This window comes from Pelobates fuscus, chromosome 1 (assembly GCF_036172605.1).
Source record: "Pelobates fuscus isolate aPelFus1 chromosome 1, aPelFus1.pri, whole genome shotgun sequence".
Taxonomy (NCBI): domain Eukaryota; kingdom Metazoa; phylum Chordata; class Amphibia; order Anura; family Pelobatidae; genus Pelobates; species Pelobates fuscus.
In genome coordinates, this window is record NC_086317.1 from 498,922,297 (window position 1) to 498,940,068 (window position 17,772).

Here is a 17,772-nt window from a genome sequence, read left to right on the forward strand (position 1 = left end):
AGCCAATGTATCTTCGCTTTCCAATGGGAAAATGCTGTAACGGGCTCGAAACGCCAGATGACTTGGACAAGACTGCCACAAGGGTTCAAAAATTCACCTACCCTATTTGGTTCAGCTCTAAGTCAAGACCTACTGGATTTCAAGTCCATCCCAGGAGAGTGTGTATTATTACAATATGTAGATGACTTGTTGATAGCCGCAGTCACAAGAGAAATATGTCAGCAAGCAACACACGATCTACTACACATTCTCTGGAAGGCAGGATACAAGGTGTCTAGGAAGAAGGCTCAGTTGTGTCTGCCAACTGTCAAATATCTGGGATTCCATATCTCTGAAGGTCAAAGAATAATGGGGCCAGAGAGAAAAGAAGCTGTGTGCCAAATACCAATACCCAAGAATAGAAGACAGGTGCGAGAATTCTTGGGGGCAGCAGGCTTCTGTAGGATATGGATTCCCAGTTATGCGATATTGGCGAAACCACTGTATGCATCTATCAAGGGTACAGAACACAACCCCTTCCTATGGACTCAAGAACAGCAAAAGGCATTTGAAGATGTGAAGAAGGCTTTGATGAGTGCCCCAGCATTAGGTCTACCTGATCACACACGGCCATTCTACCTGTATGTACACGAGCAAAGAAGAATGGCTGTGGGAGTATTGACACAGTACTTGGGATCATGGCAAAGACCTGTTGCCTATATGTCTAAGCAACTGGATGCAGTGGCCAGTGGTCTTCCACCTTGTCTAAGAGCCGTAGCTGCAGCCGCCCTGCTGGTAGGTGAAGCCGATAAACTCACTCTAGGTCAAGAACTTTATGTACGAGTCCCACACGCAGTACAGACGTTGTTGGATTACAAAGGAAATCATTGGTTCAGTAACAGCCGTATGACCAAGTATCAAGCAATGTTGTGTGAAAACCCAAGAGTGCATTTAGAGACTGTAAATACCTTAAATCCAGCTACCCTTTTGCCACAACCTACTGAAAGTCAACACGATTGTTTGGAGGTGATGGATGAAGTATTTTCAAGTAGACCAGATCTTCGTGATTTTCCCATCCAGAACCCCGATGTCCAATATTATACGGACAGCAGTAGTTATGTGAAAGAAGGGATTCGCTATGCAGGATATGCAGTAACAACAATAGACAAGGTGATAGAAGCTCGGCCACTGTCAAAAGGAACATCAGCACAAAAAGCAGAATTGATAGCACTGACACGAGCGTTACAATTGGCTGAAGGTTTAAGAGTAAACATCTACACGGACTCCAAGTATGCGTTTTTAACCACTCATGCCCATGGAGCTTTGTATAAAGAAAGAGGACTATTGAATTCAGAGGGTAAAGAAATCAAGTACGCAGCTGAAATACTACAACTATTGGAAGCAGTATGGGAACCAAAAGAAGTTGGTATTATACATTGTCGGGCGCATCTGAGAGGAGATGGTGATGTAACCAAAGGAAATCGGATGGCAGATAATGCAGCTAAGCGTGCCGCTGAATCAGGAAGACAGGGATATGTGGAACATATAGCTGCTCTTATACCAACTCCACTGTCTCAATGGACTCCCGTTTATACAGCTCAAGAAGAAGAGTGGTTAAAGACTGAACCTGGAAAGTATTTGGAGAACAAATGGTATCAGTTAGAAGATGGGAGAATAGTTATTCCAGCATCACTAGCGGTAGAAATTGTCCAAAACTATCATAATGGGACACATTCTGGAAGAGATAGTACAGAAGAATCTCTCAGAAAACATTTCTACATACCAAGATTGTCCAACTTAACTCAAGCCATTGTACGAAGATGTGTAACGTGTGCTAAAAATAATGCAAGGCAAGGACCAGTAAAGCCACCAGGAGTTCAGTATATGGGGGGACTCCCTATGTCCGATCTACAAATTGACTATACAGTAATGCCTAAATCCGGTGGACATCGCTACTTACTAGTAGTTGTGTGCACCTATTCAGGCTGGGTAGAAGCATGTCCTACTCGTACAGAGAAAGCAGGAGAAGTTGTGCGATTCCTGCTACGAGAAATAATACCCCGATATGGACTACCCTGCTCTATAGGATCGGACAATGGTCCAGCTTTTGTTCATCAGTGCCTACAACAACTGACTCATATGCTTGGTATAAAGTGGAGACTTCATACGGCATATAGACCTCAGAGTTCTGGTAAAGTAGAAAGAATGAATAGAACTATTAAGAATCAGTTGGCAAAGATGTGTCAGCAGACCCAACTTACGTGGAACGTTCTTTTGCCTATAGCTCTGTTGCGAATTCGCAGTACACCTACCAGAAGGTTGGGTCTCTCTCCTTTTGAAATCATGTATGGGCGTCCACCTCCCGTACTTGGTAACTTATGGGGGGATTTGAGTCAGTTGGGAGAAGGAATTACCCGGCAGCAGGTTGTAGAGTTGGGTAAGACTATGGAGGAGGTACAGAAATGGGTACAAGATAGATTACCTGTGAATATTTATCCCCCTGTTCATAGTTACCATCCAGGAGACCAAGTATGGATTAAAGAGTGGAATAATGTACCGTTAGGGCCCAAGTGGAGAGGTCCTTATGTTGTTCTTTTGTCTACCCCTACAGCGATAAAAGTGGCCGAAGTGACTCCGTGGATTCATCACTCCAGGGTTAAACCAGCAGCGGTAGATTCTTGGCAAGTTACATCAGATCCAGAGAATCCCTGCAAGATCCGGTTAAAGCGCACGACTCAGTCGGAGTGACGAGGAACCTTGTGGATTACAAATTTTATTGTTTCAGAGATTGGTAAGTGAGTGTTTAGACGGCCATAATAAAGCCTGTCCGCTCACCAACGTGTGATTTAAAAGTCAGGAAAGTCTCGAAGGGACCCCTGTGAAGACGAGCAGAACTCCATTCCTTGCAGCCCTTACCCCCTGGAAGCTGAGGTGCCATCGCACGGACGAAGATTGAGGATGCAGCCGACGAAAGATGTGCTAATGATTTTGTTTATTTATGTGTCTTTTTATATTCAGGAAGGTAGAGGTACCGACACTCCTAGCTGTGAGGTATGCATTAAGACTACAAGAACAGGTAACCATATTTCCCAGACCCTAATTTGGCATTCGCAATATGAGTGTAAAGGTGAAGTGTCTAGGTGTAGATACTTGAATGTAGAGTATAGTGTATGCCATTTAGGAGTAGGAGAACCTAAGTGCTTCAATCCAGAGTATCAACCCCGTACAATTTGGTTGACTCTCAGGAATGGAGATCCTCAGGGGACCTTAATAAATAAAACAGTGTTAGAATCCGTACATTCTTCGGGTGTTCTGCTATTTGATGCATGTAAAGCGATATCAAGTGGTAGAAAGCCGTGGAATGTATGTGGGGATCTTAGATGGGAGAGAACGTATGGGTCTAATGATAAATACATATGTCCCAGTAGTAAAAATAAGTATGTGATTCCTAGATGCCCAAATAGGGATTATAACTTTTGCCCATATTGGTCTTGTGTGGGGTCGGCAACTTGGGGACAGACAGCAGACAAGGATATGATTGTGACTAAGTTGCCTACCAATCCATACTGTAAGTCTATGGAATGCAATCCAGTCCATATTCTTATAAACAATCCTGACCAATTCTTAGATAGATATGGTAACTTATTTGGGTTTCAAATATACGGGACGGGTTTAGACCCTGGGACAGTATTGTTTATAGGGATAGAGACCGATACGGTGACCTCCCAAACTCATCAGGTATTCCATTCCTTTTATGAAGAGATGAGTGTAGATAATAAGATTCCCCATAACGCTAAAAACCTGTTCATAGATTTAGCTGAAAGTATTGCTGGTAGTCTTAATGTAACCAACTGCTATGTATGTGGAGGTACTAACATGGGAGACGAATGGCCTTGGGAAGCAAAGGAGGTAATGTCCGGTTCTGAGGCAGTTGAACAATTAATATCCTCCCAAGCCGATTATCAGATGAGTGTTCGAGGTAAATCTGAGTGGAGATTAAAGACCTCCATCATAGGTTATGTTTGCATAGCAAGGAAAGGAATGATGTTTAATACTTCTGTAGGAGAATTAACTTGTCTAGGGCAAAAAGCTTATGATGATGATACAAAGAATACAACTTGGTGGTCGGCTTCAAATGTCTCAGAACCATCTAACCCGTTTGCAAGATATGCCAATTTAAAGGACGTATGGTTTGATTTATCTATCACATCTAGTTGGAAAGCCCCAGCAAATTTGTACTGGATCTGTGGTAAGAAGGCCTATTCGGAATTGCCGCAGGACTGGGAAGGGGCATGTGTGTTGGGTATGCTCAAACCATCCTTCTTCTTGTTACCTATTGAAACAGGTGGACCCATAGAGATAGGCGCCTGGGAAGATGATGAATGGCCTCCCCAGCGTATTATAGATTATTATGGGCCAGCCACGTGGGCAGAAGATGGTACATTCGGATATAGAACCCCAATTTATATGCTCAACCGCATTATAAGGTTACAGGCGGTGGTTGAGATAATTACTAATGAAACCTCACAAGCGCTCAATCTTCTAGCGAAGCATAATACCAGGATGAGGACAGCAGTGTACCAAAATAGATTAGCCTTGGATTACCTATTGGCAGTAGAGGGAGGTGTATGTGGGAAGTTTAACCTGAGCAATTGCTGTCTTCAAATAGATGACGAAGGGCAAGCAATAGCTGAGCTTACTAGCCATATGGTTAAACTAGCGCATGTGCCTACTCAGGTATGGAAAGGGTACAATCCAAGTAGTTGGTTTGGTAACTGGTATGAGCAGTTTGGAGGGCTTAAGGCATTGGTAGGCTGAGTCATACTGATTTTAATGTTGTGTCTACTCCTGCCATGTCTTATTCCCTTAGTAGTTAGGTCTGTGCAATGCCTGAAAGAAAACCAGATGATGTATTCCCCTCCTCCATTGTGCTGGACAGGCCATGCGGTCAAGCAGGAAGTTAATTCTTATTTGTCTTGATTGGTTAAGAGAATGTGCGGGTGGAGCTTAATATGGGAGGGGTTATGTGCCTATATAAGGAGCCTGCACTATTGTCCGGGGCTCAGAACTTGTTGTATTTTGGTGACATTAGTCCCTCTGAGTCCCGATCAGTGAACCGAATAAAGAATCTCTTCCTTCCTGAAGAAACCTGTGTCCATCTCTCTGTGCTTGGCTTCCGTCAGTTTCTCCGGTATCAAAAGGAGAGCACACGCACCCTCAGATAGTGGGTGAAAGGAGAGCACACGCACCCTCAGAGAGTGGATGAAAGGAGAGCACACGCACACTCAGATATAGGATGAAAGGAGAGCACACGCACACTGAGATAGTGGGTGAAAGGAGAGCGCACGCACACTCAGATAGTGGATGAAAGGAGAGCACACACTCAGATAGTGGGGAAAAGGAGAGCACACTCAGATAGTGGATGAAAGGACAGCACACTCAGATATTGGATGAAAGGAGAGCACACTCAGATAGTGGGGAAAAGGAGAGCACACTCAGATAGTGGATGAAAGGACAGCACACGCACCCTCAGATAGTGGATGAAAGGACAGCACACGCACACTCATATATAGGATGAAAGTAGAGCACACGCACACTGAGATAGTGGGTGAAAGGAGAGCACACGCACCCTCAGATATAGGATGAAAGGACAGCACACGCACCCTCAGATAGTGGATGAAAGGACAGCACACGCACACTCAGATATAGGATGAAAGGAGAGCACACGCACACTGAGATAGTGGGTGAAAGGAGAGCGCACGCACACTCAGATAGTGGATGAAAGGAGAGCACACACTCAGATAGTGGGGAAAAGGAGAGCACACTCAGATAGTGGATGAAAGGACAGCACACTCAGATAGTGGGGAAAAGGAGAGCACACTCAGATAGTGGATGAAAGGACAGCACACGCACCCTCAGATAGTGGATGAAAGGACAGCACACGCACACTCATATATAGGATGAAAGGAGAGCACACGCACACTGAGATAGTGGGTGAAAGGAGAGCACACGCACACTCAGATATAGGATGAAAGGACAGCACACGCACACTGAGATAGTGGGTGAAAGGAGAGCGCACGCACACTCAGATAGTGGATGAAAGGAGAGCACACACTCAGATAGAGGGGAAAAGGAGAGCACACTCAGATAGTGGATGAAAGGAGAGCACATTCAGATATTGGATGAAAGGAGAGCACACTCAGATATTGGATGAAAGGAGAGCACACTCAGATAGTGGATGAAAGGAGAGCACACTCAGATAGTGGATGAAAGGAGAGCACACTCAGATAGTGGATGAAAGGAGAGCACACGGACACTCAGATTGTGGGTGAAAGGAGAGCACACGCACCCTCAGGTAGTGGATGAAAGGAGAGCACACGCACACTCAGATAGTGGATGAAAGGAGAGCACACGCACACTCAGAGAGTGGATGAAAGGAGAGCACACTCAGATAGTGGATGAAAGGACAGCACACTCAGATAGTGGATGAAAGGAGAGCACACGCAGATAATGGATGAAAGGAGAGCACACGCACACTCAGATAGTGGGTGAAAGGAGAGCACACGCACACTGAGATAGTGGGTGAAAGGAGAGCACACGCACACTCAGATATAGGATGAAAGGAGAGCACACGCACACTGAGATAGTGGGTGAAAGGAGAGCACACGCACACTCAGATAGTGGATGAAAGGAGAGCACACGCACACTCATATATAGGATGAAAGGAGAGCACACGCACATTGAGATAGTGGGTGAAAGGAGAGCACACGCACACTCAGATAGTGGATGAAAGGAGAGCACACGCACACTCAGATAGTGGATGAAAGGAGAGCACACGCACACTCAGATAGTGGGGAAAAGGAGAGCACACTCAGATAGTGGATGAAAGGAGAGCACACTCAGATATTGGATGAAAGGAGAGCACACTCAGATAGAGGATGAAAGGAGAGCACACGCACACTCAGATTGTGGGTGAAAGGAGAGCACACGCACCCTCAGATAGTGGATGAAAGGACAGCACACGCACCCTCAGATAGTGGATGAAAGGACAGCACACGCACACTGAGATAGTGGGTGAAAGGAGAGCACACGCACCCTCAGATAGTGGGTGAAAGGAGAGCACACTCAGATAGTGGGTGAAAGGAGAGCACACACACTCAGATAGTGGGTGAAAGGAGAGCACACTCAGATAGTGGGTGAAAGGAGAGCACACGCACACTCAGGTAGTGGATCAAAGGAGAGCACACTCAGATAGTGGGTGAAAGGAGAACACACTCAGATAGTGGGTGAAAGGAGAGCACACTCAGATAGTGGGTGAAAGGAGAGCACACTCAGATAGTGGGTGAAAGGAGAGCACACTCAGATAGTGGGTGAAAGGAGAGCACACTCAGATAGTGGGTGAAAGGAGAGCACACTCAGATAGTGGGTGAAAGGAGAGCACACTCAGATAGTGGGTGAAAGGAGAGCACACACAGATAGTGGGTGAAAGGAGAGCACACTCAGATAGTGGGTGAAAGGAGAGCACACTCAGATAGTGGGTGAAAGGAGAGCACACTCAGATAGTGGGTGAAAGGAGAGCACACTCAGATAGTGGATGAAAGGAGAGCAAATTTACCCTCACCTGCATCTGACACTGACCGCAAGACGGGCTTAACTGCCAGACTTCCACGAGAAGCAACAAGAATAAAATAATGGGAACATTTCAGATGGAGCTCCTGAAAATAGATTGATAGAATTATTATTTTATGATTTATATAGCGCCAGCAAATTCCGTAGCACTGTACAATGAGAATGAGGGAACAAAAAATACACACACTAAAATTTATACAATGATAGCATACATACAAAAACACATTAAAAGAAAAACAAATACACACACAGCATATACAATAAAATGATACAATGAAATGTATGAAAACACACACTAAAACATGTAAAGAACAAATACACACACACAGCATATACAATAAAATGATACACAGCTTACAGTTAACAAGAAGTTAAGAAGTACACAAGGCTTATAGTTAACGAAAAGATAGGAGACGTACATACGGCTTACAGTTAACGAGAATATAAGAGAGACGTACATATGGCTTACAGTAAATGAGAATGTAGGAGACATACACATGGCTTACAGTGAACAAGAAGAAAGAACTGTGGTGGAGCGCTTGGCACCCCGACTGGGTGCCTCTGCCAATCGATGCTTCCTAGTGCTCACAGAGTACTCCAAAGCACTCCACCAGACACCATAACCACCATACTCCCCACGTTACAGCTTGGTTGGGGTCTCGCTGTCCTCCACCCACCCTGGACCCAAGACCAGGATCCAGCTTCGAGTATGTAGACCTCTCCCAGTCAATGTCAGCCAGGCGGGCAAGGTCAGGTTCCAGCCCCAGGACTGAGGTCTACCCAGGATTCCGGTAAGCATACATCGCCCAGTTTTGTGACTGGCTGTACTGCTGAAATCGCCGTCCTCCTCATGGGCCTTCTGTAGCGGAGCGGCAGGGGTTAATCCAAGGGCTCTCCGCTGGTAATCAGGATTCATCATACAGAAGGCAGGACACACAGCATAATTCCCATTCCCAAGGACCACACGACACATAGCCTGGGAGTCAACTGGCAATTTTTATTCACGGCTCCAGGAGTTAACTGTCAACCCTAACTTTTAAATGTTCTGCAATGCAGTAATAGCAAGATATACACAAGGACATTCTGTAAGTGGCTAGGTTTGCCACAGGGGACAGGGGCAAGTGATTGCCAAATACAAAGGGAAACACATACTTAACAAGGGAAAACCATCACAGTACATATTGGAGACACAAAATATAAAACCAAACCTCTGAATACTCAGGGGACATGGCACTTAGTGGCGATGTCCCGCCACACCTTCCATAACAGGCCAGGGCCACCATAGCCTTTCCCTTCCAGCGAGGCGCCATCCGCCAGCCAGGCATCTTGCTGTACAGGGTGCCACCACAGCGCGCGGTACGGATTATCCAGGATCAGTTCCCGCTCCACTAGGGATTCCAGCCTTACCCGCTCTGCCCCGGGCTGTTCTACCAGAAGCGGCATACGTTGGGCTACCTGGTCCCACAAACGCTGTGTTAAAGTGAGGAGTCTCTCTCCTCGCTGAAACAGGATCTCTTCCAGGGCATCTTCCCAGCATTGCCCTATGGCTATATTCCTCCATTCGAGGTCACTCTTGTCCTTGTGTGCGAGTGCTGATTGGAGGCAAGCTCGTTCCATTCCGCTGAGCTCCTCCACAACCAGGGCACTGCACGGGTGCTTCTCTCACTAGGAAGCCATACCCACCAAGGTAAGACTAACCAGGTACCTGACCTTCTGTTGGTCAGTACCTGAGTTAGTAGAGTAGCCCACCCATAAACAACCACTTGACCTGATGACCTCTGGTACCTGACACTGTTTTATAGGTCCAATGCTACTGAATGGGTGTCAGTCACCCCGGTCTCTCTAGTACTCCCAAGTATAGCATTATGGGTACTTAGTGGTAAGAATCCAGCGGCACTCTGCCCAATAGTCAGCACTACAGCTGGGTAGGACAGTGGGTTGTCCGGTCCTGCTTCTAGTTTCTCAGAGTACTTCAAAGCACTCCAGACACCATAACCACTGCAGTCCCCATGGCCAGTGTTAGTTTGGTTGTGGTCTCGCTGTCCTCCACCCACCCTGGACCCAAGAATATGATCCACCTTGGAGCAGGTATGCTCTTAAAAGAGCAAGTGATTATAGTCCAAGGGAGTATAACAATTATGCAATCCCCAGAGTGAATATAGCTGTTCCCTCCAAACATGAAATGAGACTCTTATGTTGAGGGTGAAGAGGAACAAATTTATTGGCAGCCACAACTGGCCTTATATGCAACTCCCCATGCAAGGGGTTTCTTGGTACATATTCCAGCAGCATTCCCCACTGGACCCGAGAGGGGACAATGACAAGGTATACACTGTAATTACATTGGCTCTCAGGTCCAGGACACTCCCACATAAAACAGGGTAATCCATCCCTTGTGCCTGAGAGATAATTGAGTCAGGAACTGAACTAAACAATTATCTCAATGCAAAAAAAAACAAAAAAAAAAAAAGCATTTTAACCATACCCCGAAAGTACCCCCAAAACACATGGTAATTCCACAAAAGTCACATCCCTTGATAGCCCCGATCTGGGGAACCAACAAATCCAAAAAACACCCATATCGGTTCGGGATTTCCATGGTCATAATTTTGACCGACCGTGCACATGGTACTAAGCCCAAAAGAGTTCCAGGGAATCAGGGCTAACGGTCTGTGTCTCTTTCTGGAATACAAAAGTACATAACTCATTCTCATTTACTACATAACATGAACAGAGCCTTTTAACAGTCCTGAACCAGGGGCCATAGTTCTGAGGTAGGAGGCTGGCCAGTGAACCTGTGACGAGAGACATACAAACAGCTTGCAACTGGAGAGCGAACACCTCAGGTAGAACAGAAAAGACATACAAACCGCTAGCAGTCACAGAGAGTGCACAGATATGCACATGGCTTACAGTGACGTACACATGCTTAGCTAAGAGACGTACACATGCTTATAGTTACAGTGAATTTAGCACAAAAGAAGCTGATATATGTCCATACAGATGGTGCAGGGGCATATTAAATGAGCAAGACATGCAACAATTCAATTTAAGTTAATGTATGAGAAAATGGAAATAAATGCTACAATGTTTATTGATCTAACCTCAAACTCATCAAATGGTTCCAAGGATTCAACGCGTATTCTCTCAGCAACAGAAATACAAGTTACAGTGAATTCATTCATGTCAATGATGCGACACTGCTCCCAGCCCTATAAACAAAGACAACACAAGGTAAACATAAATATTCCAACACAGCTACCAGGAGTGAGAAGGTTAATTAAAATCACACACTGAATCAAGAAAATGAATTCTCTCAGTCACAAGAATACATTCATATCATTGAACAAAACCTGTCTTCAGGCCAGAGAATTTATTCACATTGATAAGAGAAATATTTTCCCAGACAGAAGAATGCATTCACATTGATAACCCAAAGCAGCTCTCACAGTCTCAAGCAAACATAGATAACAATTCTCCCACGTTCAAGACTTCATTCATACAGATAATCTGACAGTTTTCCCAAAATGTCAAAACCCAAAAAATGCTACTAGCTCGAATAATAAATATCAAAACACAAAAATGGCTACCGGCTCGAATAATTAATAAATATCATAACACAAAAACTGCTACCGGCTCGAATAATAAATATCAAAACACAAAAACTGCTACCGGCTCGAATAATTAATAAATATCATAACACAAAAACTGCTACCGGCTGGAATAATATATAAATATCAAAACACAAAAACTGCTACCGACTCGAATAATAAATAAATATCATAACACAGAAACTGCTACCGGCTCGAATAATGAATATCAAAACACAAAAATGGCTACCGGCTCGAATAATAAATATCAAAAAACAAAAACTGCTACCGGCTCGAATTATAAATAAATATCAAAACAGAACAACTGCTACCGGCTCGAATAATGAATATCAAAACACAAAAATGGCTACCGGCTCGAATAATAAATAAATATCAAAACACAAAAACTGCTACCGACTCGATTAATAAATATCAAAACACAAAAACTGCTACCGGGTCGAATAATAAATAAATATCAAAACACAAAAACTGCTACCGGCTGGAATAATAAATATCAAAACACAGAAACTGCTACCGGCTGGAATAATAAATAAATATCAAAACACAAAAACTGCTACCGGCTGGAATAATAAATATCAAAACACAAAAATGGCTACCGGCTCGAATAATAAATATCAAAACACAAAAACTGCTACCGGCTGGAATAATAAATATCAAAACACAAAAATGGCTACTGGCTCGAATTATAAATAAATATCAAAACACAAAAACTGCTACCGGCTGGAATAATAAATATCAAAACACAAAAACTGCTACCGGGTCGAATAATAAATAAATATCAAAACACAAAAACTGCTACCGGCTGGAATAATAAATATCAAAACACAAAAACTGCTACCGGCTCGAATAATATATAAATATCAAAACACAAAAACTGCTACCGGCTGGAATACTAAATAAATATCAAAACACAAAAACTGCTACCGGCTGGAATAATAAATAAAGATCAAAACACAAAAACTGCTACCGGGTCGAATAATAAATAAATATCAAAACACAAAAACTGCTACCGGCTGGAATAATAAATAAATATCAAAACACAAAAACTGCTACCGGCTGGAATAATAAATAAATATCAAAACACAAAAACTGCTACCGGCTGGAATAATAAATATCAAAACACAAAAATGGCTACCGGCTCGAATAATAAATATCAAAACACAAAAACTGCTACCGGCTGGAATAATAAATATCAAAACACAAAAATGGCTACTGGCTCGAATTATAAATAAATATCAAAACACAAAAACTGCTACCGGCTGGAATAATAAATATCAAAACACAAAAACTGCTACCGGGTCGAATAATAAATAAATATCAAAACACAAAAACTGCTACCGGCTGGAATAATAAATATCAAAACACAAAAACTGCTACCGGCTCGAATAATATATAAATATCAAAACACAAAAACTGCTACCGGCTGGAATACTAAATAAATATCAAAACACAAAAACTGCTACCGGCTGGAATAATAAATAAAGATCAAAACACAAAAACTGCTACCGGGTCGAATAATAAATAAATATCAAAACACAAAAACTGCTACCGGCTGGAATAATAAATATCAAAACACAAAAACTGCTACCGGCTGGAATAATAAATAAATATCAAAACACAAAAACTGCTACCGGCTGGAATAATAAATAAATATCAAAACACAAAAACTGCTACCGGCTGGAATAATAAATAAATATCAAAACACAAAAACTGCTACCGGCTGGAATAATAAATAAATATCAAAACACAAAAACTGCTACCGGCTGGAATAATAAATAAATATCAAAACACAAAAACTGCTACCGGCTCGAATAATAAATAAATATCAAAACACAGAAACTGCTACCGGCTGGAATAATAAATAAATATCAAAACACAGAAACTGCTACCGGCTGGAATAATAAATAAATACCAAAACACAAAAACTGCTACCGGCTGGAATAATAAATAAATATCAAAACACAAAAACTGCTACCGGCTGGAATAATAAATAAATATCAAAACACAAAAACTGCTACCGGCTGGAATAATAAATAAATATCAAAACACAAAAACTGCTACCGGCTGGAATAATAAATAAATATCAAAACACAAAAACTGCTACCGGCTGGAATAATAAATAAATATCAAAACACAAAAACTGCTACCGGCTGGAATAATATATAAATATCAAAACACAGAAACTGCTACCAGCTCGAATAATAAATAAATATCAAAACACAAAAACTGCTACCGGCTGGAATAATAAATAAATATCAAAACACAAAAACTGCTACCGGCTGGAATAATAAATAAATATCAAAACACAAAAACTGCTACCGGCTGGAATAATAAATAAATACCAAAACACAAAAACTGCTAACAACTCGAATAATAAATATCAAAACACAAAAACTGCTACCAGCTCGAATAATAAATAAATATCAAAACACAAAAACTGCTACCAGCTGGAATAATAAATAAATATCAAAACACAAAAACTGCTACCGGCTGGAATAATAAATAAATATCAAAACACAAAACCTTGGCAGAAATAATTACATAGTTACATAGCTGAAAAGAGACTTGTGTCCATCAAGTTCAGCCTTCCTCACATTAGTTTTTTGTTTGATCCAAAAGAAGGCAAAAAAAAAAACAGTTTGAAGAGCTTCCAATTTTGCAACAAACTAGAAAAAAAAAATCCTTCTTCACCACAGAATGGCAGTCAGATCTCTCCTTGGATCAAGAAGCTATTACCCCACTAATTAAAAAGGAAATATCCCTGAATATTATGTTTTTGCAGGTATTCATCCAGTTGCTGCTTAAATATCTGTATAGACTCTGATAAAACCACCTCTTCAGGCGGAGAATTACACATTCTTATTGTTCTTACTGTAAAGAAACTTTCCTTTGCCTTAGACTAAATCTCCTTTCTTCCAGTCTAAACGCATGACCTTGTGTCCTATGTATTGTCCAGTTTATGAATAGGTTTCTAGACAATGGTTTGCATTTGCTCTGACTATAGGTGTATAATGTTATCCTATCCCCTCGGAGGTGCCATATTTTCCACACTATAGAGATTTGTTAACCTTTATTTATAACTAAAATGCTTCATTCTTTGTATTACTTTTGTAGCTCGCCTCTGCACTTTTTCTAGCGCCATAATATCCTTCTGTAGAACAGGTGCCAAAAATTGAACAGCATATTAAAGGTGCAGTCTTTTCCATTTATTTATAAAGAGGCAACATTATTTTCATCTCGGGAATGAATGCCCCTATTTATACTTAACATTCCACATTGTTGCCTAGTTTGATGTCTATTACAATTCCCAAATCCTTCTTGTGTGTTGTTATCATTAATTCACTACATTTAGGGTGTAAGTTGCTTGTGCATTCTTTACCACAAAGTGCATAAATTTACATTTTTCTACATTAAATTTCATCTGCCATTGGAGTGCCCAGTCCCCCAATCTATCCTAATTCCTCTGCAGCAAAGCAATATCCTGCTCACATTTTATTACTTTACAAAGTTTTGTGTCATCTGCAAACACTGAAACATGGCTTTCCATGCCTTTTTCAAGATGAAATATAACATTCAACACCATGGCAAAATCCAAGTAGATCACATCCACTGCAACACCCTGATCTTCTGAGCTTCTACTTACTTCTTTGTAGAATGCAATTAAGTTAGTTTAAAACGACCTATGTTTCATAAAACCATGCTGATTTTTGCTAATAGCAATGGTCTTCCCAATGAATTTCTAATTATCCCTCAATAATCCTTCAAATACTTTCCCAGCCACAGATGTTACACTCGCAGGTCTACAATTTCCAGGCAAAGATATTATATCAAAAAACACATTTACATCATCAATATCCCATCACACAACCTCAAGAATTCATTCACATCATCAACAGTCCATCACTACAAAAGAATTCACTGACATCATTAATAACCCATGACACAACCTCAAGAATTCATACTTATCATCAATACACCTCTCGGTACTCGAGAATCCATTCACACTATCAATGCCCCATCACTCATTATCCAGAAATCAAACACATCCCCAATACCTCATCAAACAACGTTGAGAATTCATTCACATCATTAATACCCCATCACACAACTTGGAGAATTCCTTCACATCCCCAATACCCCATCAAACAACATCGAGAATTCATTCACACCATCAATACCCCATCAAACAACGTTGAGAATTCATTCACATCATTAATACCCCATCACACAACTTGGAGAATTCCTTCACATCCTCAATATCCCATCAAACAACGTCGAGAATCCATTCACACTATTAATGCCCCATCACTCATTATCCAGAAATCAAACACATCCCCAATACCTCATCAAACAACGTTGAGAATTAATTCACCTCATTAATACCCCATCACACAACTTGGAGAATTCCTTCACATCCTCAATACCTCATCAAACAACGTTGAGAATTCATTCACATCATTAATACCCCATCACACAACTTGGAGAATTCCTTCACATCCTCAATATCCCATCAAACAACGTCGAGAATCCATTCACACTATTAATGCCCCATCACTCATTATCCAGAAATCAAACACATCCCCAATACCTCATCAAACAACTTGGAGAATTCCTTCACATCCTCAATACCCCATCAAACAACGTTTAGAATTCAATCACATCATCAACACATATGACACAACCTGGGGAATTCATTGACATCACTGAATTAATAAAGATATGGAGAGAAAATTATCCCAAAAGATCTGATTAAAACACAGAATAGAAAATGAAATATTAGCTGTAATGCAAATCTAATGAAGATAGCAAGTAAGTTCAGATGGGTAAAAGACCTGCTGCAGGAACCGTTCTCTCTGATCCTGGAGCGAAGGAAAGGCTGTCACAGAGTGCAGTGGGGAGTTCAATGAAAGGAAATGATTCATCATGACTTGGCCAAATGGGTCATTTGGAGTAATTTGCTCATACAGAACAAAGCGTGATCTTGCAAACCGTTTTGCTACCCATTCAATTAGAGCCGTTGATCTAAAAACAAACATATTGTAAGAGTGAGAATTGGGTTAAAGAAAATAAAATACTTGGGTATTCAGTTCACCTCTGACCTTGAGAAATGACAAGAAACCAACTATAAACCTTAAAGGAACACTATAGGGTGAGGAACATGTATTACTAACCCTGTAGTGTTAAAACCAGTTAAAAGATAACTTATAACAACTTATTTCCCATGCTGCGCAGGTCACCGGTGCAAGCCCTGCCCCTGATCCGCCTCCTTGGCGGAAATCATCAGAACCTATGATTTCAGCCAATTCAATTCTTTCCCATAGTAGAAATAACGTAAAAAAATAAAAGAAATAAAGAACATAAATATAAGATAACAAATAACTGACAAATAATATTCAAAAACTGTGGTAAATACCTTTACAAATTAAGTCTAATTTTTAGCCTTAAATCATAGGTCATCAATCATAAGTTAATTCTAGTGAATTCCCTCCTAGTGCATCATAATTAATGCCAAGCCTTATGTTTGGACATTTGCTCCTAACAAAAAGATGAATTATATTTTGAATATAAATAAAAAGCATATCACTGACTTGAAATGTGATTTTAAAAGGTAATCGACAATTCATAACTTGTAGTCCCACCTCCCAATTCCCTTTCCTTGAATTCCAGTAATTAATCCAGGGTTAACATACTTTTAGATCATTTTGATTTTCATTATTTGCTCCCAAATGTAATTCGTCTATAGCCCTTGTATCTTCCACTCTGTCTATCCATTGCTCCATAGTTGGTGTAAGGGTCCTTTTTCAAAATATAGGTATTAAGACATTGGCTTAATTCAGTAAAAAACATGAAAGTTTCTGTGATGAAGTCTCTAGAAAGGAATTCGGCCAACCCAACAATATCTGGGAGGGTGAGAGAGTGGAGGATAAGGGCAGTATATGTTTCATATAATCAATAACTTGTTTCCAAAATTGTTGAATACTAGGACAGAACAACCAAATATGTTCATAAGATCCCATTTCCCGTCCAAACCTCCAACACTAATCGTCTAAAATTGGAAAATATGAATGGAGTTATGGAGTTGTGCTGGAGTTTTATACCAGTGAGTTACTTTTTTATAAAATATTTATATTTTAGCTTGACTGGCCGAGTTTTGCATTGCTTTTTGAAAAATATAAGACCGATCATTAACCATAATATGTATATGTAGGGCTGCTGCCCATTTTCTTCTGAAAACTCCCTAATGTTTCATCTGTTACCCCTTTCTATATCATGTTAAATAATGTGTATATAGACCAAATTCCCTGTTGCTCGTATGTACATAACTGCTCAAATAATGAGAATTCTATGGGTTTTCATTATAATATGATTTTCTTCCGTAAGAAACGAAAAATATGTGAGTATTTAAAGAGATTTTTCCTTATAGACTGTAGGAAGGGTTCAATGGCCTATGCAAAGCAAAGTCTAATTACCAGTGAAGTACCTCAGGGATCTGTACTTGGACCCATTCTCTTTAATATTTGTATTAGTGATATTGCAGAAGGTCTTGATGGTA

At 41.1% G+C, this 17,772-nt stretch overlaps 1 protein-coding gene across 4 annotated transcripts in view; it reads right to left on the minus strand.

Moving 5' to 3' along the window:
* LCMT2 (leucine carboxyl methyltransferase 2) overlaps positions 1 to 17,772 on the minus strand; it is a 154,438-nt gene that overhangs the window by 68,207 nt on the left and 68,459 nt on the right. For all 4 annotated transcript variants that reach the window (XM_063433454.1, XM_063433444.1, XM_063433449.1 and 1 more), the window contains exons 7-9: positions 16,052 to 16,241; positions 10,713 to 10,820; positions 7,601 to 7,694 (exon numbers count right to left, since the gene is read on the minus strand). In XM_063433454.1, the coding sequence (XP_063289524.1) occupies positions 7,601 to 7,694; positions 10,713 to 10,820; positions 16,052 to 16,241 (392 nt within the window). The remainder of the gene's footprint in view (positions 1 to 7,600; positions 7,695 to 10,712; positions 10,821 to 16,051; positions 16,242 to 17,772) is intronic.